We start from the raw sequence: 25920 nt of genomic DNA, 5'->3' as shown, positions 1-25920 counted from the left end.
ATGAGTTCCGACGCAGAGATGGCAGTTTTTGGGGAGGCTGCTCCTTACCTCCGAAAGTCTGAAAAGGAGAGAATTGAAGCCCAGAACAAGCCCTTTGATGCCAAGAATTCTGTCTTTGTGGTGGATGCTAAGGAATCCTATGTGAAAAGTACTGTTCAAAGTAGGGAATCTGGGAAGGTGACAGTGAAGACTGAAGCTGGGACAGTAAGTTTTTAAAATGGGGAGGAGGCATGAAAGTTAGTGTCTTTCTTCTATTATTTAGTTGACACTTTCTGGGTTTTGTTTTTCTTAACAGACAGTCACAGTTAAGGAAGATCAAGTGTTCTCTATGAACCCCCCCAAATATGACAAGATTGAGGATATGGCCATGATGACTCACCTGCATGAACCTGCTGTGCTGTACAACCTCAAAGAGCGTTATGCAGCCTGGATGATCTATGTAAGTGCCATTTAAACATAGATTTTCCTTAACTTCATTCAGATTCTGTTCCTAAAGCCAATGAGATTTAAGTTTAGGATTTAGCTACTCCAATATTATTATTAAACATTTGTGTGATCAGAGTTTGTTTCTAGTTAGTGTAATCTTATATTTTTAAAAATGTATATGTAGAATGTATATGTAGAGGGTTATTTTATCTAAAACTAAATTAACTGGAAAGCAGCAGCAGGTGTCAGAAGGAGGCACCCAATAACTGAAACCATTAAACTTTATGTGAACTAGATAGTATGTTGGTTCTTCTCATCTCATATTTGAATAAATAGTTCCACAGCAGATTCATGAGGTGACTGCTGACAGAACAACCTTGTTATGTTTCACAGACCTACTCAGGCCTTTTCTGTGTCACTGTCAATCCTTACAAGTGGCTGCCAGTGTATAACCCGGAGGTGGTGTCTGCCTACAGAGGCAAAAAGCGACAGGAGGCCCCACCCCACATCTTCTCCATCTCTGACAATGCATATCAGTTCATGCTGACTGGTAAGATAGCAGATTAGAAATTTTTATGGTTATTTTTAAAGATTTGCATAAGCAACGGCATCACTTTGAGAATAAAATTCAATACAAACATAGCAATAGTAATATTAAGATAACTGGTAGTATGATGCAATTAATAAAATTACTAATAATTGGGAGAATATATTTAGAAATAAAAATAGGAAATTTTTGTATTTCTGTGCTAGATATGCAAATAAATGTATCTGTAGCCTACATTTAACCAAATATAAATCTGCATTTTAATTATAATTAGCATAGTACCTTTCTTTAAAAAGCAAGCTTCACGTTCTCATGGTAACAAGTTTATACAATAACTATGTAATCATTTGAGTTGAACATAGACTCATAATATGTCAGATTTTATAAGTGATCATGTGACTAAATGGGGCATCACATGTTATGTTGGTAGATTACCTCTTGGGTAGTGTGCTGAAATAATATATTACATATTCTAACACAGTAAATACACAAGGATTTATTTATTAATATATTTATTAATATATCTTTTTTCTACTTAAATATTAATAATTAATTCTACTTAATACTTAAATCTTATGAAAATCAAAAATACAAATTGATAGTTCAAAAATTTTTGAGAAGGGCCAGAGAGATAGCATTTGCCTTGCACTTAGCCAACCCAGGACCGATGGTGGTTCAAATCCTGGCATCCCATATGGTCCCCAAGCCTGCCAGGAGCAATTTCTGAGTGCAGAGCCAGAAGTAACCCCATGAGTGCCACCAGGTGTGACCCCCCAAAAAAATTTCTTTTTGAGAGTTGGAATTTTTTTAGAGAATATGAATTAATCTGTTAATCTGTACTGAGTTTGCTTGTGTTTTCTTTCACAGATCGTGAGAATCAATCAATCCTGATCACGTATGTGGATTTATGCATTTCCATTATATAATTTAGTAATTATTATTATTATAGTTTTGATTCTAACTTGGTCTTCTGTTTGGATTTGACAGTGGAGAATCTGGTGCAGGGAAGACTGTGAACACCAAGCGTGTCATCCAGTATTTTGCAACAATTGCAGTTACTGGGGAGAAGAAAAAGGAAGAAGCTCCTACTGGTAAAATGCAGGTGGGTATATATATATATATATATATATATATATATATATATATATATATATATATATACATATATATATTAGCCTGGGATGAAAAACTAGTTAGCTTTAAGTTTGACTCAAGTGATATCAGACATTAGAGAATAACTGTTGAAAGTTTTTGAGAAAAAAATACGTATTAGCATATATGAGCAAAAATTTTTATAAACATTTACTAGGATGCATAGCTACACCTGAGACATTATAAATTATGTTATGCAACCAGACTGTCCCCTTTCCCAATTTATGCCCCTTCTCAAATTTAAAAAGTATTTTCAATTCCCATATGTTATAGAACACTATGAAGTGGAAAAAAGGAATAGGAGGAGTTGATGGGAATTGACATTTAACAATCTATAACTATAGATTAACAGACGTTAATCTATAACCTTTCTAGGAGTTCTTTATCTATTCCTTCTTCTTTAGGGGACACTTGAAGATCAAATCATCAGTGCCAATCCCCTACTGGAGGCTTTTGGCAATGCCAAGACTGTGAGAAATGACAACTCCTCTCGCTTTGTAAGTCTATCTGAGAATCAGTTTTTGACACATCTGTACATTTACTGTATATATCTTTCCTGATATTTGGTTCATACTAAAAGTAAAGGTGTATGCATTTTAATAAGCTCCTTTTTGGCCTTCTTTTTTATAATAATAATTTTAATTTGACCAAAGTGGATTACATATCTTTCACAGTATTATTTTAGGTACATAATGACATTGACATTTTTGCCTTCTTAAGGGTAAATTCATCAGGATCCATTTTGGTGCCACAGGCAAACTGGCTTCGGCAGATATTGAAACATGTAAGTCATTAAACATTAGTAATTAATATTTTTCTTCAATGTCATATGTTGAAAATCTTGTTTTATATGTCGTGTGGATTTTTCAAATGAATAAATTTGTGGTCCTTTTTAAAATAAAATATTTGATCTTACTTTCTAGATCTTCTAGAGAAATCCCGAGTTACTTTCCAGTTAAAAGCTGAAAGAAGCTATCACATCTTTTATCAAATCATGTCTAATAAGAAGCCAGAACTTATTGGTAAGAACTTTTTGATTTTTAAATTTCTACCAAGGAAGATTATCAAACCACTTAAAAAGTCTCTCTGGAAGTTTTTGATGACAAACTAACTCTTTCTGTATTTGTTCGTTTGTACACATATAGAAATGCTTCTGATCACCACCAACCCATACGACTTTGCTTTTGTCAGTCAAGGTGAAATTACAGTACCCAGTATTGATGATCAAGAAGAGTTGATGGCAACTGATGTAAGTAATAAATAAAAACATACACGTTGTAAGCAAAGTCTTAGCAGAAAGACTAACTCGACAATATCACCTTTCAGTACAAACATACTTTTCCCTCCAATAAAAGTACAGAATAGTTCAATACCACTGCAGTCCTCCATATATATATGCCCATAATAAATTATAGGCTTTCAAGCTTTTCAGGCTTTCTTACATATTTGATTTTTAAGTTTTGTTTTAGGACTACCACACCCAATAATGCTCAGGACTTACTATTAGCTTTGCACTCAAAAAGGAGCAGCATAGAGATTTATGAGACTGGCTCAAGGCAAGACTAATATGAAGAAATGTAAAATTAAAGACCTTGCTATGTCTCTGAGTCCTGGTTGAGTAAATGTAAACAAATCTCATAATGTTTTTACTATGTTCATGTCCCTCTAGGAAGACTGATACATATATCTGTGTCATGTGAGGCAAATGTATGAAAACATGAGTGTGTCTTTGTGTGTGTGTGTGTGTGTGTGTGTGTGTGTGTGTGTGTGTGTGTGTAAAACTGTTAAGTGGTAGTTAAAAATAAGGCAAAGCAAGATAAAGAAAAAGTAAGGAGACTGATTCAAATGTCCAGGTAATAATTATGACTTGTTAAACTTAATTTTTTTTTCAATAGAGTGCTGTGGACATCTTAGGTTTTAGCTCTGATGAAAAAGTGGCCATTTACAAGCTTACTGGGGCTGTGATGCACTATGGGAACATGAAATTCAAGCAAAAGCAAAGAGAGGAGCAGGCTGAGCCAGATGGGACTGAAGGTACAACTCCTTATCTTTCAAGTGACAGAATTGAATAGTTCAAATTCTAATGAACTATATTCTAATGAAATAAATTCAGTACTAGTTTGTGCATTCATACACTGGGGGAAATATAGTTCCATTATTATTCATCTAAGAATAAATTTTATCTTTGTGCCTAATATTGTTATATTTCAAATATTTAACTGATTATCAGTTTCCCAATTTCCAAATTATCATCTCAAACAAAATTTCTAGTTAACTAGGAAGATGGCAATGTTTCTGAAACAATATAAACAAAATAATGTTTTGCTACCTACGAAACTTCTTTATATAATTATTCACACCTTAAATTGTGTAAGTCAAGGTTGACTCGCTGTTCTTTTTCATCTAGTTGCTGACAAAGCTGCCTATCTGACTAGTCTGAACTCTGCTGATCTCCTCAAAGCTCTCTGCTATCCCAGGGTCAAGGTCGGCAATGAGTATGTCACAAAAGGCCAAACTGTGCAACAGGTAAATATGGCTTAAAATGTCCATCTCCATTTATTTGAAACCACAAGACCCTCGAGAGTCCAAAATTGTTTCCAATTTTTAAAAGACAAACTGTTTATGTCCTTGAAGGTATACAACTCAGTGGGTGCTCTGGCTAAATCTATCTATGAGAAGATGTTCCTGTGGATGGTCACCCGTATCAATCAGCAGCTGGACACCAAACAACCCAGGCAATATTTTATTGGCGTCTTAGACATTGCTGGATTTGAGATCTTTGATGTGAGTTATAAACTTACCAAAACTGGCATATGCAAATCACCAATTATTTTATCCATAAGGAACAATATTTTAATGCTTTTACAATTAAGTATGTATAAATAGAAAAAATGAGTTACTAATGTCAGTGAAAGGATAAAATATTCATAGTCTATTCTGAGTTGAGCATAGAAAATCTTTCTTGAGGCTCTCTAAAAGAAATATTTAAAAGGCCTTCATTGCATAGAATTTTGTCTAATAAAATTTTTGAAATTTTTAAAATTTAGGTCTGGAAAGTTATGTCTTTAAGAAGTCAATTCTCCTTTGTTTATAACTACATAACATATAAACAATAATCTAAATGTCTGCAATCACATAAATTAAATTTATATTTATATTCAAGGAAAATATCAATAACTCTGATATATATAAGTGATTTAATTATGACTAGTTTTCTATATCTTTTCTTGTAGTTCAACAGCCTGGAGCAACTGTGCATCAACTTCACCAATGAGAAACTGCAACAGTTTTTCAACCACCACATGTTCGTGCTGGAGCAGGAGGAATACAAGAAGGAAGGCATTGATTGGGAGTTCATTGACTTTGGGATGGACCTGGCTGCCTGCATTGAGCTTATTGAGAAGGTAAGTATGACTAGCAACATTATAATCATATTGGCCTGCAGTTCCAACTCTTAAAAAGCAGCAATAATTTATGACATATCTTTATGCTCTAACCACTTGGAGTAGGTTTTAAATGATGCTATTAAGTTATTTATTTGTAGGAAATAAATACATACAACACAAATACACAGTGGCACATTACTGATTTACTCTTATCACTCTGAGATTTTATGTGCTTTAGAGAATAGATAAAAATTATAGCTACTCCTAGGATATTTTAATAAGTTCTTATGTATAAAACCCATGTTTGAAGTAGCTCTTTAAATATTAGGCCCATAATTGTGTACTGTGTAAGAGAGTATGGTCTTCAAGATTGGAAGGTTAGCTCTTTAATCTTTGTATTGTTTAACTGTGATGATTACTGAATACATTAAGGTCTCTGTAGATTACCTAAAAAATATTCCTTTAATTTTACATAATCAAGTTCAATAGTTACTTCTGTTCTGAATGTGTTAACATTCAGCAAGCAAAAATCAAATATTTCTTAAAGTGTCTTGGGGATTTCTTACGTACCTACTGCTTCTAAATATAGGTTATGGTTATATGTGAATCCCACCCTGAAATATAAAAAAGCAAAAATAAATGCAATTTTTATACAGGGAAACTTCAAATGTACAGATAACAGTTCATAACAACATTTCAGATCAAATTATAAAAGCATGTCTGAACAATTTGAGAAAAATATATATATTTATGTGCTAATATGCTTTTAAGAGTTATGTTGCCATCATAAACAATATTTATTTTTCTAGCATTTCAGTTTCTGAAACATAAAATAATTTGGATGAGACCATTTGTTTTTGGTGGTGTTGTGCTGTTTTTAAATATCTATATTTAAGCACCATGATTAAAAACACATTTGTAGTTAGATTTTGGTCATAAAAAGAACACCCCTTCACCAGTGCAACATTTCCATTACCAATATCCCCCATCTTCCTCCTCCCGCGTCCCCTGCCTGTATTCAAGATAGTCATTCTACTTCTCTCAATCATTAACATTGTCATGATAGTTGTTAGTGTTAGTTGTTAGTTGTTTCTCTAATTGCACTCACCACTCGTTATGGTGAGCTTCATATTGTAAGCTGGTCCTTCTTTGTTGCTGTTGTTATTTTTGGTTTTGGTTTTTGGGCCACACTAGTAATGCTCAAAGGTTACTCCTGGCTATGGGCTAAGAAATCGCTCCTGGCTTGGGGAACCATATGGGATGCCAGGGGATCAAACCACAGTTCTTACTGCTTGTGCCACCGCTCTGGCCCCAGAGCTGGTCTTTATGGCCCTCATCTCTATGGTCTCTGGGAATTATTACAATAATGTCTTTTATTTTTCTTAAAACGCAGAGATGAGTGAGACTATTCTGTGTCTTTCTCTGGAAGAGACCATTTGTAACTGAAGCATAATCAATCATGAATGTTAAATTTTTTATCAGTCTTTTATATCAAATTTGCCACTGAAGTCAATTTGATGACAAAGAAAAATCCAATAATTACCACCTTAACATAGTGGTAGGAGACACAGTTTGGAGTATTAAGAGCTTTGATGATACAACATTAACATTAGACATTTTCTTTTAGAAATGCATCAATTTTACCATTATTCTTAATTTTTCTTCTTGTCATCTCTAGCTTCAAAATGAAGAAAATTGCACTGGCAGTATTATAGGGATAAGCCTTACAAAATAAATAATTCAGCTTTGAAATTATAGCTTTATAATTCATTTATAGTCTAAACATAAAATATGCCAAATGGCAGAGATATCCTTCCTGGTTTTTTTTAAACAAAAACTTTCTAGTTAATTTATGTCCCATAATAATTGTTTCACACTTCATTGTAATTGAGGGGAACCAATAGAGTATGGTCATGTCCATTAACATTTGTATAATTATAAATATTCTATAGGAACATATTATTTTCATATTTCACCAAGAACATAAATAAACTACTGAAGCATGTTTGTGTGAGAAAACCATCATTATTATCAATTTTATATTATTTTTAGCCTATGGGCATCTTCTCCATCCTGGAAGAGGAGTGCATGTTCCCCAAGGCCACTGACACCTCCTTCAAGAACAAGCTGTATGAGCAGCATCTTGGAAAGTCCAACAATTTCCAGAAGCCCAAACCTGCCAAAGGCAAGGCTGAGGCCCACTTCTCGCTGGTCCATTATGCTGGCACTGTGGACTACAACATTGCTGGTTGGCTGGACAAGAACAAGGACCCCTTGAATGAGACTGTTGTCGGGTTGTACCAGAAGTCTGGACTGAAGACTCTGGCTTTTCTCTTCTCCGGGGGACAAGCTGCTGAAGCAGGTTATTTTGGATCTAATTAATATATTCCTAGAGTGAGAAAATAGAAATATTTTAAAGACTACTATGAAAATACTAGTCAATATGGAACTAACAAAAATTATATTTGTGTGGTGCAGTTTTACAATCACATATTTTCAAAGTAAATATTAGCACTTTGGATCATTTAATCCACAGCATCATTTCACCAAAGAGGAAAGAGACTCAGATTATAGAACATTGTAATTGTATCAATCTTTCAAACTCCATCTGAATTAGAGAAAAGAACATCTTTTGCTTGAAAATTTTCTTTTTTAAAGTACTCTTAGATGGGAGAAATGAAACCATATAGTAACACAAATAAATAGAAAAAGAACTTTCTGACAAATTGTCAGAAACTCCCTACCAGGGAACAAGCATGTAATTCTTTACTAGGGAATGTGTGTACTATGTTTTCTGAGCACTTCCTTCAGAGAGCAGATTTTGCTGATTTGGAGTAGAGAAGTCCTATGTTTTCTTCACATTTGCCCTTTTATCCACAAATTATTTCTGGATGCATATAAATTAATGATAATATGTTTTCAACCTGCAGTTGAAGAGAAGACTGGAAACAGTCTTAAGAATGATTTAAGTGGATAACTTCAAATTTAACTACCAAAGGGAATTTTTGACAATCCTCAAGAGTATGGAAGTAATTATAAGGCTGTTAAAGTATTTAAAATTTTCTATTTTATTTTTCAGAAAGTGGCGGTGGTGGAAAAAAAGGTGGCAAGAAGAAGGGTTCTTCTTTCCAGACAGTGTCAGCTCTTTTCAGGGTACTAAATTATAAAGACTACTTTCATAAAAATATCATACATCTATATTTAAAAGAAATTTTTAATTAAACTGAAAAATGTAGCCATGTGATTTTAACAAAACTCTAAAAAATTGCTTTATAAATAACAGCTCAAAGTAAACCACAATGTGTCTATAAAATCAAGAATTAAAAATAAGTTATCTCTAAACCTAAAATCTAAAAAAAATATGATATTGAGCAAGTTTTATAGAAGCCAAGACCTCTCTCAATATCAGATGCTATGTGCAGTTATACCTATATCTTATGATGCAAAGCCTTAATTTTACTTGAATGATAGTGCTTGAGATAAACAGACTAAAATTGACTTATTTTCTATCTATGTACATATGTGATTTCTCTGGAACACCAGGAATACTTTCATTGATAAAGTTTACTAAAACATCAAATGAAGGTACATTGCCCAATTAGATCATTAATAAAGTTGTGCATGTTGGTAAAATTATAAATTATTTTTCAATTTTCATATGATTTTATAGGAAAATTTAAATAAACTGATGACCAACTTGAAGAGCACTCACCCTCATTTTGTCCGCTGTCTCATTCCCAATGAAACTAAAACTCCTGGTAAGACATGTCTAATATCTAATTAAGATTGCAGGCCAGAGTATGACTCACATATGACAACTGAGTTCTATTCTCAGTAAAACAAAAGTAATAAAATGACTTCAGTGTGATGTTTCATTAAACTCATATAGAAAACATATTTTTTTAATAGGGGCCATGGAACATGAACTTGTCCTGCACCAGCTGAGGTGTAATGGTGTGCTGGAGGGCATACGTATCTGTAGGAAGGGATTCCCAAGCAGAATTCTGTATGCAGACTTCAAACAGAGGTTTGTTTTCTTATTGTGTCTTTCAATATTTACAATTTGTATTAATATCATCACTGTTCAAATATTTTTTCAACAACCACTGATAATTATTTTACTTTATTGAAACCATTGTGATCTACAGAGTTCTTCATAGTTGTGTTTTAGACAAACAATAAAATTTACTTTGAAGAATAAAAAGCAGTTATATAAAAGATGGTTTAAAAGAAATAAGAGCATTAACTTATATTATTATATAGCTTTTATATTTTGGCAAGTTTTACAAAGCACAGTTCTTGTTAAAGTAATGCAATTTTCTTCAAAACAATTATATTATTTATTCAATGAGCATTGCCAAAAATATTGTCCCCCTTTTTTTCAGTGAAAGAAAAATACATTTACATATTATTTTGTCCCCAAAGGTACAAAGTCCTAAATGCAAGTGCTATTCCAGAGGGTCAGTTCATAGACAGCAAGAAGGCTTCTGAGAAACTTCTAGGTTCTATCGATATTGATCACACTCAGTACAAATTTGGTCATACCAAGGTACCACCAGTCTAAATGTCAATCTAAAAAAAATTATTTCCTTTGGCTTTTATCATAAGTGGAAGTAATATATTTTTCTTCTTTTTTGGTAAGGTTTTCTTTAAAGCTGGCCTGCTGGGAACTCTTGAGGAAATGCGAGATGAAAAACTGGCTCAACTAATCACACGCACCCAAGCAATGTGCAGAGGGTACCTGATGAGGGTAGAGTTCAAGAAGATGATGGAGAGGAGGTGAGAGACTAACTACAAGTCAACATTCTCTGCAAACTTTCTCTATTCCAATTCAGTCATTTTTTTGTTGAGTATAATCATTTCACACATTCCTCTTTATTTGAATATTTATTCTTCCTACAGGGAGTCCATCTTCTGCATACAGTACAATGTCCGTGCCTTCATGAATGTGAAGCACTGGCCCTGGATGAAGCTGTATTTCAAGATCAAGCCCCTTCTCAAGAGTGCAGAGACAGAGAAGGAGATGGCCAACATGAAGGAAGATTTTGAGAAGGCCAAAGAAGATTTGGCTAAGTCAGAGGCAAAAAGGAAAGAACTTGAAGAGAAAATGGTGGCTCTAATGCAAGAGAAAAATGACTTACAACTCCAGGTTCAATCTGTGAGTTTTGAGCATTGTATACATAAACAAATTGATACATCTTATTATATAAAAATACATGATCAATATGATAAGTTTTCTAATTTATCGTTTATAAGGAAGCGGTTTTAAGTTCAGAGAAATGAAGTTAAGGCACAAATCTCACAAGCAATTGAAACCCATTTGGTTTCTGGCACTGCATGGCCTTAGATGCATCCCTGCCTGGACAACCCATGCATATATGTTATTGCTTATTGATGGCAATATTGTTATTGCCAATATGTTATTGCCATCAATAAGCAATAAGCACTTAAGTGCTTGAGCAGCTCTGCATCTTGGGCCTTCACTTTATACCACAGACCCAATTGGTTTAGAATTTCTTAGAGCTTCTGAGCACTGCTTGGAAAACCCCTCCCCAATTAAAAATATTTAAAAGAAAACATTTTTCAATGGATCATTTTATTAGTCTTTAAGAAAATGGTATTGTAAAAGAAGCAATATATGTACAGTTATGCATTATACTGCAAATATTTATATGTGCACTTATAGAATAGTTAGATTCAGTTAGTCATTAGTCACCAAATAATAAGTGAAAAATAGTTCTGTAAGACATTTTATTTTCTTTACTAAACCATTTTTATAGTGTCCTCTTCTTAGTTTTTGTTTTTTTGGGGGGTTTTTGTCTTTGTGGTTTTTGCGTGTGTGTGTGTGTGTGTGTGTTTTGTTTGTTTGTTTTCATTTTTTTGCTTTTTGGGCCACACCTGGACTGGCTATGCTCTATAAGTATTGAGGAAGTTAGACAAAATTTCCTTGGCCTAGGATATACACACACACACACACACACACACACACACACATATATATATATATATATTTTTTTTTTTGCCCTTCAAGCATACTGTCATGTGAGCCACTATAGGCTCCATACATGCTCATTCTCGAACCCCAAGGTAAGTAGATAAGTTTGCTTCTATAGATAAGATTTTCCCTTTTTTTTATTATGCCTATACCAAAGGGAACAGTGCATATTCCATTGTTGGTGCCTTTGGGGGTAAGAATGACAGGGTTTACATTTTCTGCCTTGTTTATGACTTGGGCTTTTATTCCAAGCAGGATCTTTTCTTCTAAAATTTCATACCAAGCAGAACCAAAACAAATGAAATTAACAAATATATATATAAATGAAAAAGATACAAAAATAAGAAATAATTAAAAAAATAAAAAATTAATTAACAATTAAAAAAGGATGGAGGATGCTACCTATTTTTTTTTGGTTTTTTAGGTTTTTTCAGGCTAAGCGCTCAGAAATCACCCCTGGCTTGGGGGGACCATATGGGACACCGGGGGATCAAACCCCGGTCTTTCCTTGGCTAGCGCTTGCAAGGCAGACACCTTACCTCTAGCGCCACCTCACCGGCCCCAGATGCTACCTATTTCTATAAAAATAAACACACTAGGCAGTGTAACTATTCAGGTATTGAATATACAAGGAAAATATAGACATCTCCATTAAGTCTTTTGAGATATTCTTGTATAGGGGAGGTCCAGGACACTTTTTCATCCCACACTGTAGTCTTGTTGAGTTTGAGAAGTGATTAGCAGCAGTAAGGGATAGCCATATTTTGACCAGAAAGTAAGATTTTCTGTTTATAGAAATTTTTACATATCATTTTATAGATAATTTCATTAAAAATTTACTATTATTATATGTAGAAATTACTAGTAATTTGTCCATTTTACTTTTTTCAAGATGAAAAGTTTAGAGGCTGAGGAGATAGTTCTAGTGTTAGGGGTTTTTTTTTTTTTGTATGCATATGATCCCAGTTTATCCCCTAGTATCATTGCTGGAGTGGCCCTACTGTAAATCAGCACCAAAAGGCCTGAGGAGTGTTGAATAAAAGACCAGATCATTAAACGATCTTGCCCAGTTGGCTGAGTTCAACCAGGAATGCAATACCTCTAAGCACTGCTTTGGAGTCACCTCCCAATTTTCTTCACATTTAAAATTAGCATATGTGTTGGTCATTTTTCATTTAAATTTATTCCTTTAAGTAAATTGATGTGCTTTCAGATCCTGAGGCTTCAAATTTATATAGCCTTTTTAGAAAAATCATGCAAGCATCCCCCTTACAGGGGGAAGTATTTTCCATTTTGAAAAAAAATATTGTCTTAGTGAACTTAAAATATTTCATTTTGCCTTCTCAGGAAGCAGATGGCCTGGCTGATGCAGAAGAAAGATGTGACCAGCTGATCAAAACCAAAATCCAACTTGAAGCCAAAATTAAAGAGTTAACTGAGAGAGCTGAAGATGAGGAAGAGATCAATGCTGAACTGACAGCCAAGAAGAGGAAACTGGAAGATGAATGTTCAGAACTGAAAAAAGACATTGATGACCTTGAGCTAACATTGGCCAAGGTAGAAAAGGAGAAGCATGCTACAGAGAACAAGGTAAGAATTATTCTCTATTTATATTATTTACAAATGTTACCTTGTTACTTAAATAAATTGAAAGTATCTTAAAAAATGATGTCCTACATCAACACAGTAAGTTTAACCATTTCTATTATCATGCCATTAATCTCCTATTCCAGTTATGATGATATGGTTATTTTCTTGTTTTCACTTTTGATCTCAGTTTGACTTTGTCCTAAATTATTTAATGTTTTTAATTGTAAAATATATCATTCATATTCTAATAACTGGCCAAATTTAAAGGTTAAAAACCTCACAGAAGAGATGGCAGGATTGGATGAAACCATTGCAAAACTGACCAAGGAAAAGAAGGCTCTCCAAGAGGCACACCAGCAGACCCTGGATGACTTGCAGGCAGAAGAGGACAAAGTCAACACGTTGACCAAAGCTAAAACCAAGCTAGAGCAACAAGTAGATGATGTGAGTATGAGAAATACAGCATTTTCCTTAATATAGAATAAACAATAATGGTGTTTACAACCATCAATAGTGTTCTAATCCTCTAACTTCTGATTTAGAAGTAATCTTCTCATACTATGTGGTGTGTTTAAAATGTACCTCTGCAAAGTGCCTGGCCATTTCCTTATATAATTGTTTTATAATTTATTATCAATTTAGTTAGAAGGGTCTCTGGAACAAGAAAAGAAACTTCGCATGGACTTAGAAAGAGCAAAGAGAAAACTAGAAGGAGATCTAAAATTAGCTCAAGAATCCACAATGGATATAGAAAACGACAAACAGCAACTGGATGAGAAACTTAAAAAGTGAGTATGATGTATTTCAGTTCTACAATGTAGGTCAATACATCATATGTCAGTTTAGATGAAGTAAATATTTTAAAGATCTAAAAGAATTATGGGCCAGAACGGTGACGCAAGCAGTAAGGCATCTGTCTGCCTTGGCCGTGCTAGCCCTAGGAGGACTGCATAGATAGGAGTAACCCCTGAATGTAAAAAAAAAAAAAATACACTGGTAAGAAAACTTACTGTGAGCTAATAATGCATTACTCTTCTAAAAGGAAAGAGTTTGAAATGAGCAATCTGCAAAGCAAGATTGAAGATGAACAGGCCCTTGGGATGCAGCTGCAGAAAAAGATCAAAGAGTTGCAAGTAAGCTATAAATTCATCTTTTCTGAGCATTATAGGAATCAAAATTGCCACGGATTCACATTATCACTAACATGTCACTCTTAGGCCCGCATTGAAGAGTTAGAGGAGGAAATCGAGGCAGAGAGGGCTTCCAGGGCTAAAGCCGAGAAGCAGCGCTCCGACCTCTCACGGGAACTGGAGGAGATCAGTGAGCGACTGGAAGAGGCTGGAGGGGCAACTTCAGCCCAGATTGAGATGAACAAGAAGCGGGAAGCTGAGTTCCAGAAAATGCGCAGGGACCTGGAGGAGGCCACCCTGCAGCACGAGGCCACGGCTGCAGCCCTTCGGAAGAAGCATGCGGACAGTGTGGCTGAGCTCGGGGAGCAGATAGACAACCTGCAGAGGGTCAAGCAAAAACTGGAGAAGGAGAAGAGTGAGATGAAGATGGAAATCGACGATCTTGCTAGCAACATGGAGACTGTCTCCAAAGCAAAGGTTTTTATTAACTTGTCCTCTTTCTAAAGTGACTGACTTTATATCTAACTATATATAATCTAACTGTACAGACTTTGGTTATCTCAAATATGTTAGATATGATGAATGCATAGAAATGTATTGAAATGATTCTTAGAAGAGCCATTACATTTAATTGAATCATTTAAGTCTTCACATTTTAATTGTATTTATGACTTCAGACCTTTTCATGATGAAATAATTCAATTACAAAAATATTTAAAACAATATTTTTTTTTTTTTGTGGTTTTTGGGTCACACCCGGCAGTGCTCAGGGATTATTCCTGGCTCCAGGCTCAGAAATTGTTCCTGGCAGGCACGGGGGACCATATGGGCCGCCGGGATTCGAACCGATGACCTCTTGCATGAAAGGCAAACGCCTTACCTCCATGCTATCTCTCCGGCCCCACAATATTCTAATGATTAGTGAGATGATACTTCACCATTAGGGAGATGCAAATCAAAACAAAGATGAGGTGCCATCTTATACCAAAGAAACTGGCACACAAAGAACAAAAATAATCAGTGCTGGCAGGGGTGTGGAGAGAAAGAAACTCTTATTCACTGCTAGTGGGAATGTGTCTAATCCAGCCTTTATGGAAAACAATATGGAGGCTCCTCAAAAAACTGGAAATTGAGCTCCCATATGATCCAGCTATACCACTCCTAGGGATATACCCTAAGAACACAAAAATACAATTCAAAAATTCCTTCCTCACACCTATATTCATTGCAGCACTATTTACAATAGCCAGATTCTGAAAATAACCAAGATGCCCTTCAACAAATGAATGGCTAAAGAAACTGTGGTACATATACAAAATGGAATATTATGCAGCATCAGGAGAATTGAAGTCATGAAATTTTCCTATACATGGATGTACATGGAAACTATTATGTTGAGTGAAATAAGTCAGGGGGAGAGAGATAGACACAGAATAATCTCACTCATCTATGGGTTTTAAGAAAAAATAAGGGCATTCTTATAATAATGCCCAGAGACAGTAGAGATAAGGGCTGGAAGGAGTGGTTCACAATATGAAGCTCACCACAAAGAGTGGTGAGTGCAGTTAGGAAAATACACTAACAACTATCATGACAAGGTTAATGAGTAAGAGAAGTAGAATGCCTGTCTCGAATACAAGCAGGGGTTGGGAAGGATGGAGCGGGTATCAGTGGTGGAAATGTTGCACTGGTGAAGGGGGGTATTCTGTTTATGACTAAAACCCAACTATAATCATGCTTGTAATCATGGTGCTTAAATAAATATTTTATATTTAAAGAAAAGAAGGAGAGGGACAGATACATATAAAATTATCTCTCTCAGATGTGTGTTATAGAGAAACAGATAAGGTAATAACAATGGCCAAAGCCAACAGAATTTGAGAACCTTTCTGAAGAATTCAGTCAACCAGGATGAGGGGAGAGTGAATGAGAAGGAGACACATAGACAATTGTGGAAATAGTGAAGGGGAGAAGTGGTGGATGATATGGCATTAAAAATTTGTATGACTCAACATTATTATTAATATAATTATAGATTATGAGGCCTAAAATAAAATTTTTAAAAGATTGATAAATTTGACTATATTTAACTTAAATTCTTCTTATATCAAAATACAATCAAAAGACAAAAAAACAACATACACTAATGGAGAAGATATTTGCCACATTGTTAGTCAATAAAGGACCAGCATCCAGGAGATAAATATGTTTTTCAAAATTTTTATAAATCAATAAGAAAATGGCTATGATCTATAGAAAGTGCTTTTGAAATGAACAAGCAACTTATATGTATAAATAGTTCCCAAATAACTAATAATTTGTAGTCATTCAGGAAGTGTAAACTTTAAGCATATAAAATACCACACTATAAACCATCACAATATGCACACAAAAAGAAACCCATATTCTATGATGCAAGATTTAAATGATGACATTTTCCAAAGGATTTAAAGAAATTTACAGTTGTTTATTCATTCTTTTAGACAAAGTTATATACCTCTCTGAGAGGCTTTGTACCTCAAAGTAGAGAGAAAAGTAATAAAACCCAACCCTTCTGTATTTTAGACATCCCAGTCACATTAATCACATATTAATGTATCACCTTTTTCTATTTTTTACTTCTTACCACAGGGAAACTTAGAAAAAATGTGTCGCACATTAGAAGACCAGCTTAGTGAAGTGAAAACAAAGGAAGAAGAGCAACAACGTTTAATAAATGAGTTAACAACCCAGAAGGCACGTTTACATACAGAATCAGGTCTGTAAATACACTTGACCATTTTTGAGAGTTGGAATGTAAAACAAGACTCCACCTTGCATATAGTTGTGTGTCACTTTACAAAGAGAATGAGTTCTGAAAAAAATGATCATTAACAAGTTTATGTATAAACAGCTTTAAATACTTATATAACCTATATGATACAGACTGCTTTCATTTAGGCTGAATACAAGGTTCACCATTGTGTATATGCTCCATTGTTAACTAAACATTATGTGGTGCTTAAAAATTCTAAAGCATTTCTTTTTCTTCTCATTTTAAAAAATATTGATTTGTATGCCACATTCAGCAGTGTTCAAAGGTTATTGCTGACTCTATGCTCAGTATTGACTCCTAGAATTTCTTCAGGGACCATTTGTGGTATGAGGATCTGAACTGGTGTTAGCCACATGCAACTCAAATATTTTACCTCCTAAACTATTTTTCTGAAACCCCATAAATCATTTGTTAAATATATAAACAATTGAATGCTACTGCAGCTCAAATAAAGAACTAAAGAATAAAATTTATAGCAAAGTGGAAGAAACTAGTGGATATTATGCTGAGTAAAGTCACTCAGAACGACAAAGATAGATATAGAATAATTTCTTTCATATGTAGGACTTAAAAATATACAGCAATGTAGTCACAATGAGATAATTGATCCATACAACTGATTTGGGGTTTGAGATGAAGAAACGTTGGAGTTCTTGTAAAAGAGAGATGAGTACATTGGTAGAGATGAGTGTTAGAGTTACTTGTATAAGAAACCAATATGTACAGTATTGTAAACCACAAATAAACTTCATTATCTCTTATTCTTTCCTCTTTTACTTTTAGATAATAAAATAAATAATGATAAGCCACAAATGGAAAAATATACTCACTGATCAGTATTTTTATTCAGCATCACTAAGAAAAAATTCAAATGCTAAAATGTTGAAGAAATTTTGTACATTTTTAAATTTATATTTTGTTGTAGTTCAGGCAACAGGACTTGAAAAGGCAAGAAATAATTTACCCATCATCACTGAAACTCTTGAGTTATTCTAGTCATCATTTAAAATATTATATTCTAATTTTAAATCCAATTACATTTAATGTTCTGTTATTTTGCCCTATGAATTATTCAATATATAGAATAGAATACAAACAATAATTTGTCTTTCACAGGTGAATATTCACGACAAATAGATGAGAAAGATGCTCTGGTTTCACAGCTATCCAGAGGTAAACAAGCATTTACACAACAGATTGAGGAATTAAAGAGACAACTAGAAGAAGAAACAAAGGTGAAAAATCTTTCGTTGATATTTTCAAGCATTTAAGCTTTGTTACATAACATTTTCACATAGATAATATCAACAATACAAACATAAACTTGCACTATAAACATTTTGTTTGGTCCAGGCCAAGAACGCCCTAGCCCATGCCCTACAATCAGCCCGTCATGACTGTGATCTGCTACGGGAACAGTATGAGGAGGAACAGGAAGCGAAGGCTGAACTTCAAAGGGCAATGTCCAAGGCCAATAGTGAGGTTGCCCAGTGGAGGACCAAATATGAGACAGATGCCATTCAACGTACAGAGGAGCTGGAGGAAGCTAAGTATGAGTTTTTCATGACTGGGGGACCAGAAAAAAAATTAAAAATGAACAAATAAGTCTAGGGATGTAGCACAATGTTTGAGTGCATACTTTGAATGCTTAATTCCAGTACTGAAAAAAGTAAAAATAATTTTTAAAATAGAAACTATTTTATGCACAAGCATAGGTAAAGAATTTCATCCTTAATTGTAGAGCTGTGGATTCTACCATCTTCTTAACAAAGTCCACTCTATATCTGTTAGAAAACAAGTGAAAATGAGAGAACTACTATACTACAAAGGCATCTTAAATTAATTTACATAAAAAGTGATAATTATTTGCATATCTTTTATGAATTAAGTGGAGTTACTTTAATATAAAAATACATAGGGCCAGAGAGAGAGGGTAGAGGAAGCAGAACAATTTTCTTGGATTTGGTTAACTCTTGCATATAATCCACAATACCCTATATGGACGTATACCCTGCAAGGAGTGATCTCTTAGGGCAGGATCAGAGGTAAACTCCTAGCTCTTCTGCATATGGCAAAAAAGAAAATAAAAAAAATAAAGAAAAGAATAGAAAAGTAGAGAATGGAACAGAAAAAGAAAAGGTGGAAACATTGACACCATTTGTTACATTATGCATGTAATAATAACAATAATAAAGTTTATTTATAGCTAGAATATTGGAAGTTCATAATAAGACTTATTCTGTCTACATTTAATTGAGAGTCATCATTAATTAACTTATTAACTAATTATTAATACTATGAAATAAAATTTGTGAAAAAATAACCATGATATTTTTAGGAAAGGATGATTTTTAATGATTTATTTTTTAGAAGCTTCTAGAATTAAACAAAATGAAATACTTTGCCAGATATTAGTGTGGGGAGCATTCTAGATAAGAGTCTGAAAGAGGGGATGTTGAGAATTAGGTTAGTGAAAGAACAGTAAAACTTTAAAGGAAATTTGAGCAGTACGAAATATCATATTTACTGTTAAGATTTCTCAAACCAGAAAATTATTGATTTACTATATGACCTCAAATATATGTTATACAGGCTCACACATTTCTATTTTATAAGGAAGATCTTACATAGAAAATACTTAAGGATCCTACTTATTCTTTGATAATATGCCTCCTGTTCGCGTTCTTTCTCAAATTTACATTCATAAATTACCTCTCCCTTTTTTCCATTCCTTTCTGCTCTTCTCCTTGCCTTTCTCCATCTCTGTGTCTCACTAACATATGTACACATATATACACACATCATCACAACATGCACATTGCATAAATATGTTTGGTTTGATAGTCTATTGAATGAAGGTAACATTTCACTAGGGAAGATAGAAGTCTAAGTTAGATAAAATCTTCATAAGAGAATATCTTCAAAAACTTGAACAATATAAGAGGAAAAATTTGAGAGGAATATGTATCTAGCTGGAAGTTTTATAACATTTACAATAGTGACACCGACTCTACTTGTTCTCTCAACTATTCAGAAAGAAGCTAGCCCAACGTCTTCAGGATGCTGAAGAACATGTGGAAGCTGTGAATTCCAAATGTGCTTCTCTTGAGAAGACCAAGCAAAGACTTCAGAATGAAGTGGAGGACCTCATGATTGATGTGGAAAGAACAAATGCAGCTTGTGCAGCCCTAGACAAAAAACAAAGGAACTTTGATAAGGTACTTCATGATGACCCACTTACTTGGTAGTGACTGACATGATTCTCAGTTACACAGACCTAATGTAATTTAATGTAATTGCAGGTTCTAGCAGAATGGAAACAGAAATATGAAGAAACTCAGGCTGAACTTGAAGCTTCTCAGAAGGAGTCTCGTTCTCTCAGCACGGAACTCTTCAAGGTCAAGAATGCCTATGAGGAATCTCTGGACCACCTTGAAACCTTAAAGCGAGAGAACAAGAATTTACAGCGTAAGCCTTCGTAGCATTTGATTTTAAAATTTGTAGGCAAAAAGTTTCTAGCTAGTTATTTTGTCAACTGATTAAAGTATTTTATCATTAAAATTATAGAGGAGATTTCAGACTTGACTGAACAAATTGCTGAAGGAGGAAAACATATCCATGAATTGGAAAAAATTAAGAAACAAATAGATCAAGAGAAGAGTGAGCTGCAAGCGGCCCTAGAGGAAGCAGAGGTACCTGTTTAGTTTGTGCAGTATAAGTAAGCTGAAAAATTAATAGCAACTAAGATTTATCATATTCTTCTCCAATGCAGAATTTAGAGTTAAATTAAAATGTTTGAAAGTTTGTATTTTTGATTACTCTAGGACATCATAATAAAATGTAAAAAAAAGTTATTTAGGTAACAAAATGTTGCTCTTTTTAAAAGGGATCTCTTGAGCATGAAGAAGGCAAAATTCTTCGCATCCAACTTGAATTAAATCAGGTGAAATCTGAAATTGACCGGAAAATTGCTGAAAAAGATGAAGAAATAGATCAGTTAAAGAGAAACCATCTTAGAGTTGTTGAGTCAATGCAAAGCACCTTAGATGCTGAAATTAGGAGTAGAAATGATGCCCTAAGGATCAAGAAAAAGATGGAGGGAGACCTTAATGAAATGGAAATTCAACTGAACCATGCCAATCGCCAGGCTGCTGAAGCAATAAGGAATCTTAGAAACACGCAAGGAATTCTCAAGGTACTTTGGGATAAAAAAAATTTAGTGACACATAGCCTGTATAATTCAAATATTAAAGTTTTGGAAGGATTACATCCATAGGTTATATAAATAGTATAACAAATTAAAACTTTTATGCATATATTTGAAAGAGATCTTGGTTCTAGAGAATCAAAGGCAGGGTTGACTTTCTCATTTGAGAAGACAGTATGGTGAGAGAGGGGAGACAGCAAGTGATAAGTTTAGTTACAAGCCACTAAATAAATCATTCTATTTAAGTAGACTTCATTTGCTTTCTACATATGAAAGGATACTGTTGACTAATTTCTCTGCATACACCCTGAATCTAAAATTCAATAGCTCTGTAAGTAGTTGTCTAGAATCAGGATCTATAATAATATGTTCTTTTGGATAAAACTGCTATATTAGTCTACAACGAAGTCATCAGAGGAATTTTCACATCTTTCCTACATAATCTAATATTCTATGCATGTAATGATACATTTGTATTTTTAATTGGAGAATGAGTAAGAGTCATTTTTGTTTTCTGTGAAGGACACTCAGCTACATTTGGATGATGCCATCAGAGGTCAAGATGACCTTAAAGAACAATTGGCAATGGTGGAGCGCAGAGCTAACCTAATGCAGGCTGAGATTGAAGAGTTGAGGGCATCACTGGAACAGACTGAGAGGAGCAGGAAGGTGGCAGAACAAGAACTTCTAGATGCTAGTGAGCGTGTGCAACTGTTACATACTCAGGTGAGTTTATGCCATTTTGAACAGCTGAAATCAAACATACAGTCAACTCATATGATAGAACAATTTCAAAGTTAAGAATTAACCTTACATAAAATAATATGGTTTTTATGGTATTTCTATAGTCTATGGCAATTTTCATGGGTTTTATTGTAATTTTAGTGAAAATTTAGGGGTTTTATGGCATTTATGATTGTGATGTTAATTTTGGGCAATTCCTGTGCTTTAGTATGTAAAGAAAATTTCTAATAGTAGCAAAAAATATGGTATGAAAATTTTAATTTTGCTTTGAATAATTCCATAAAATTTTAGGCTTTGAGAAAGACAAACATTATTTGGAATCAACCTATATTTAATTTTTGTTCTAAATACTTCTTATCTCAGTATATATGCAAACATGTAAGTAGTTAAAATACGTTTTTCTTTTTGTTAATATGAACTCCAGAACACCAGTCTGATCAACACCAAAAAGAAGCTGGAGACAGACATTTCCCAAATCCAGGGAGAGATGGAGGACATTGTCCAGGAAGCCCGCAATGCAGAGGAGAAAGCCAAGAAGGCCATTACTGATGTGAGCAAAAGGAAGCACAGGGAAGATCAAACTTGGATCTTGAGTACTATATCCTAGCGCTCATCTGACTTTACTTTGTTGCTGTCTAGGCTGCCATGATGGCAGAGGAGCTGAAGAAGGAACAGGACACCAGTGCCCACCTTGAGAGGATGAAGAAGAACCTGGAGCAGACAGTGAAGGACCTACAGCACCGACTGGATGAGGCTGAGCAGCTGGCCCTGAAGGGTGGCAAGAAGCAGATCCAGAAACTGGAGGCCAGGGTGTGTCTCCATTTCTTCATTCCATTCTCAGCCTTATAATACAATCAATTATTGAAAAAATGTTAATCCTTTGTTCTCTTCCAGGTACGGGAACTTGAAAATGAGGTTGATAATGAACAGAAACGCAATGTGGAAGCTGTCAAGGGTCTTCGCAAGCATGAGAGAAGAGTGAAAGAACTCACTTATCAGGTGAAAATTGTTTTCCTTTTTTTTCTTTTTTTTTTTTTTTTTTTGGTTTTTGGTTTTTGGGTCACACCCGGGGACGCTCAGGGGTTACTCCTGGCTATGTGCTCAGCAGTCGCTCCTGGCTTGGGGGACCGAATGGGACACCGGGGAATCGAACCGCGGTCCATCATAGGCTAGCGCTGGCAAGGCAGACACCTTACCTCTAGCGCCACCACGCCAGCCCCTGTTTTCCTATTTCTTAGATACAATTGTTTCCATTAAAACAAAGCTAATCAAGTGCTTTTAAATAACATTACTGGAGTCTAGAAATCATATAAGTATTAAGGCATATGGTCCACCCACCCAGTGTTATCTTGGCCCTGCCTCGCATCCCAAGCTCCATAGGAAACAACATGTAAGCACAGTCAGTTAGGAGGGGCTTAAAAACAAACAAATAAAATAATGACATTATTCATTTGCTCTCCTCTTTTATTTAAGACTGAAGAGGACCGCAAGAATGTTCTCAGGCTGCAGGACTTGGTGGACAAATTACAAGCCAAAGTTAAAGCTTACAAAAGACAAGCTGAAGAAGCTGTGAGTATCTTCACAAGGAAAAACAAATGTTCAGAAGCAAAGCAAGGCTTTGCGAAAGCTGAATTTTATATAAAAATAACTTTACAGCAAAGAACACAGAAGGCAGAATATAGAGAACAATAATATTGCTCTGTGCTAGAATAAAAATTACATATAATATTGCATATGAATCACATAAAAACTAAGTATAAAAGATCAATTTAGCATGCAAAAAATTGCAACAAATTGTGGAGCTCTAGACCTTCATTTTCATTGCTTTAGAAACATTCTTAAGCTAATTTTCAGACATATTAATGTATTAATGCTTCTTATATTACTACATCAGCTACATTTATGTAGAATACCCTACAACTCCTAGTAACTCTTACCACTCATATAGTGCTAGGCAGAAGGCAGTTCTGAACTTAAGCACTATTTACCTTCAGGATAAATCTATCTCTGGACATATCTTTTATCATTTGGCTTGTTATCTTTCTCATGCTATTAATTTTTATAAATTCTTAATTTCTTAAATGTAACTGTATTCAATACTACCACTATGCCACTTTTTAATATTTCTTTAATGAAAATGGGTAGATTCAAATTGATTCCTAGTATTTTGATCTCCATTCCATTTTGTCATTTTAGCAGCTTAGATTTTCTAGGAAGAGGGTCAAATAAGGGAGATTGAAATGATTGCTGAAAACCCATTCTTTCATAAAGACAAAAATATGAGATGATCCATGCCCAAATAATTATGTTGCCAAGTAACCGATCTTTTTGCTTTATTAACCATGAAGCAAATCCTGAAACCATTTCTAATAGCAATGACAGTAAGAGTCAAAAATGTCAACTTCCCTTGTTTCTCACATGATCTACTTTTTTTCAGGAGGAACAATCCAATGTCAATCTTGCTAAATTTCGCAAGATCCAGCATGAGTTGGAGGAGGCTGAGGAAAGGGCTGACATTGCAGAGTCGCAGGTCAATAAACTGCGGGTGAAGAGCCGAGAGGTTCATACAAAAATCATAAGTGAAGAGTAATTTATCCATATGATGAAAAGTGGTCAAAGAAGCACACAAAATGTGGAGCTCTTTGTCATTATCATATGTCATTGTAATGTCAAGGAAATAAACTTTCAATAAATTTTACATTTAAATATAAATGTGTCTCGATATATATTATATAATGTTTTCTATAATTTTATTTTAATTAGTTTATTTCTTCACATTTTAAGCTTTTTAGATTGAGTAGAAATGTTAACAAAAATATGGCAATAAATCTACTTTAATAGAAGACCAATGAAATTAAATACTCTGAAAAGATGCAAATATAGTTGATGCATCTTCATATTCATTTAGTCAATTTCACCAATTAGTAAATTACCAATTTAGTTTTTCACAGAGCTGATACTAGTAAATCCTGGCAACTCTGCCTAAACAGAACTAGATCCTCATTTCCAACCATTGAATTGTTTACCTGATAGGCTGAAAATCACCAGAAAAGGCCCACAGGTCTTCTAAACACTACATGAAATGGCCAAATTAAATTGATAAATAGGAGTAAGTTGTCAGGGCATTAAGGGAGACCAAAATAAAGTTATGATGGAATGCTAATTTTTCTAGTGGTGAGTGTGCTATTTTGTTTCTTTTGAAAAATTACTTTTGATTGTGCTGAAATTACAAAGGAAGATAAAATATTTACTATTTGATTTTTATTTAAATAACTCCTGATGTAAAGTTATGAAAGTAGGTTTATGTATAGCTCAAATAGCCTTTTATTCCAAAATATTTGGGACCTTTAACTATATTTTGTCTTATTTTATTTGTTTATATCCAACTATTTATGTTTCTTTCCCCTTTCTGTTTGTTGATTCCTAATTTCAAAGTAATGGTCTGAAAGGACAGTTGCTATGGTTTTCATCTTCTTACTTTTATGGAGATTTGCTTTGTGACTCAGAAATTGGTCTATCTTGGGTAATGTCTGATATGCATTTAAAAATAGAGTGGGCTCAGCTTTTGGGGGGGTGATGGGCACTAAATATGCTCATTAGACCTATCTCTTTACAAAGGCCCTTCTCGACAAGGGCCTGTTTCTTTGTTGAACTGAGGTGGATGAAAAGTGAATCTGCTTCTTCGTTAGAAAAGACTCCAAACCAGGTCAACCTTACCTAAAAATGAATAAGCCAGCCAAAGGTCTGGGGTAAGATTGTAGTCCTACTGCACAAGCTAGTGTCATCAACATTTCTTCTTATCTTTTCTTAGTTGTAAAGCTAATTGCTTATAGCAAAATGATGCAATGATATTCTAAAAATACTTGTAATACTTTACATTTTCTTTAATTGGTATTTGAGACAATTAATATTTGAAAATGCTTTCTAA

The 25920-nt window shown here is 34.2% G+C and overlaps 1 protein-coding gene across 2 annotated transcripts; it reads left to right on the top strand.

Annotated features, from left to right (window-relative positions):
* MYH4 (myosin heavy chain 4) lies at positions 1-24582 on the top strand. 2 transcript variants are annotated; one of them, XM_049776766.1, is made up of 38 exons: positions 1-204; positions 296-439; positions 820-976; positions 1841-1868; positions 1961-2075; positions 2530-2622; positions 2846-2909; positions 3049-3147; positions 3271-3374; positions 4021-4159; positions 4533-4651; positions 4760-4909; positions 5359-5529; positions 7564-7873; positions 8591-8664; positions 9182-9269; positions 9421-9538; positions 9937-10060; positions 10154-10290; positions 10414-10669; positions 12854-13096; positions 13364-13540; positions 13739-13884; positions 14139-14229; positions 14314-14703; positions 16858-16984; positions 18158-18276; positions 18395-18591; positions 20076-20259; positions 20344-20509; positions 20609-20733; positions 20928-21236; positions 21771-21974; positions 22417-22542; positions 22632-22802; positions 22887-22991; positions 23466-23561; positions 24430-24582. In XM_049776766.1, exons 1-38 carry the CDS (start codon positions 1-3, stop codon positions 24580-24582), a joined length of 5823 nt encoding a protein of 1940 aa, XP_049632723.1. The 2 variants fall into 2 exon arrangements, with proteins under 2 accessions (XP_049632723.1, XP_049632724.1); XM_049776767.1 differs by having other exon boundaries at positions 1-208; positions 300-439.
* Positions 24583-25920: the final 1338 nt, after the last annotated feature.

This window comes from Suncus etruscus, chromosome 7 (genome assembly GCF_024139225.1).
Source record: "Suncus etruscus isolate mSunEtr1 chromosome 7, mSunEtr1.pri.cur, whole genome shotgun sequence".
NCBI lineage: Eukaryota > Metazoa > Chordata > Mammalia > Eulipotyphla > Soricidae > Suncus > Suncus etruscus.
This window is presented reverse-complemented; position numbering and strand designations above follow the sequence as displayed.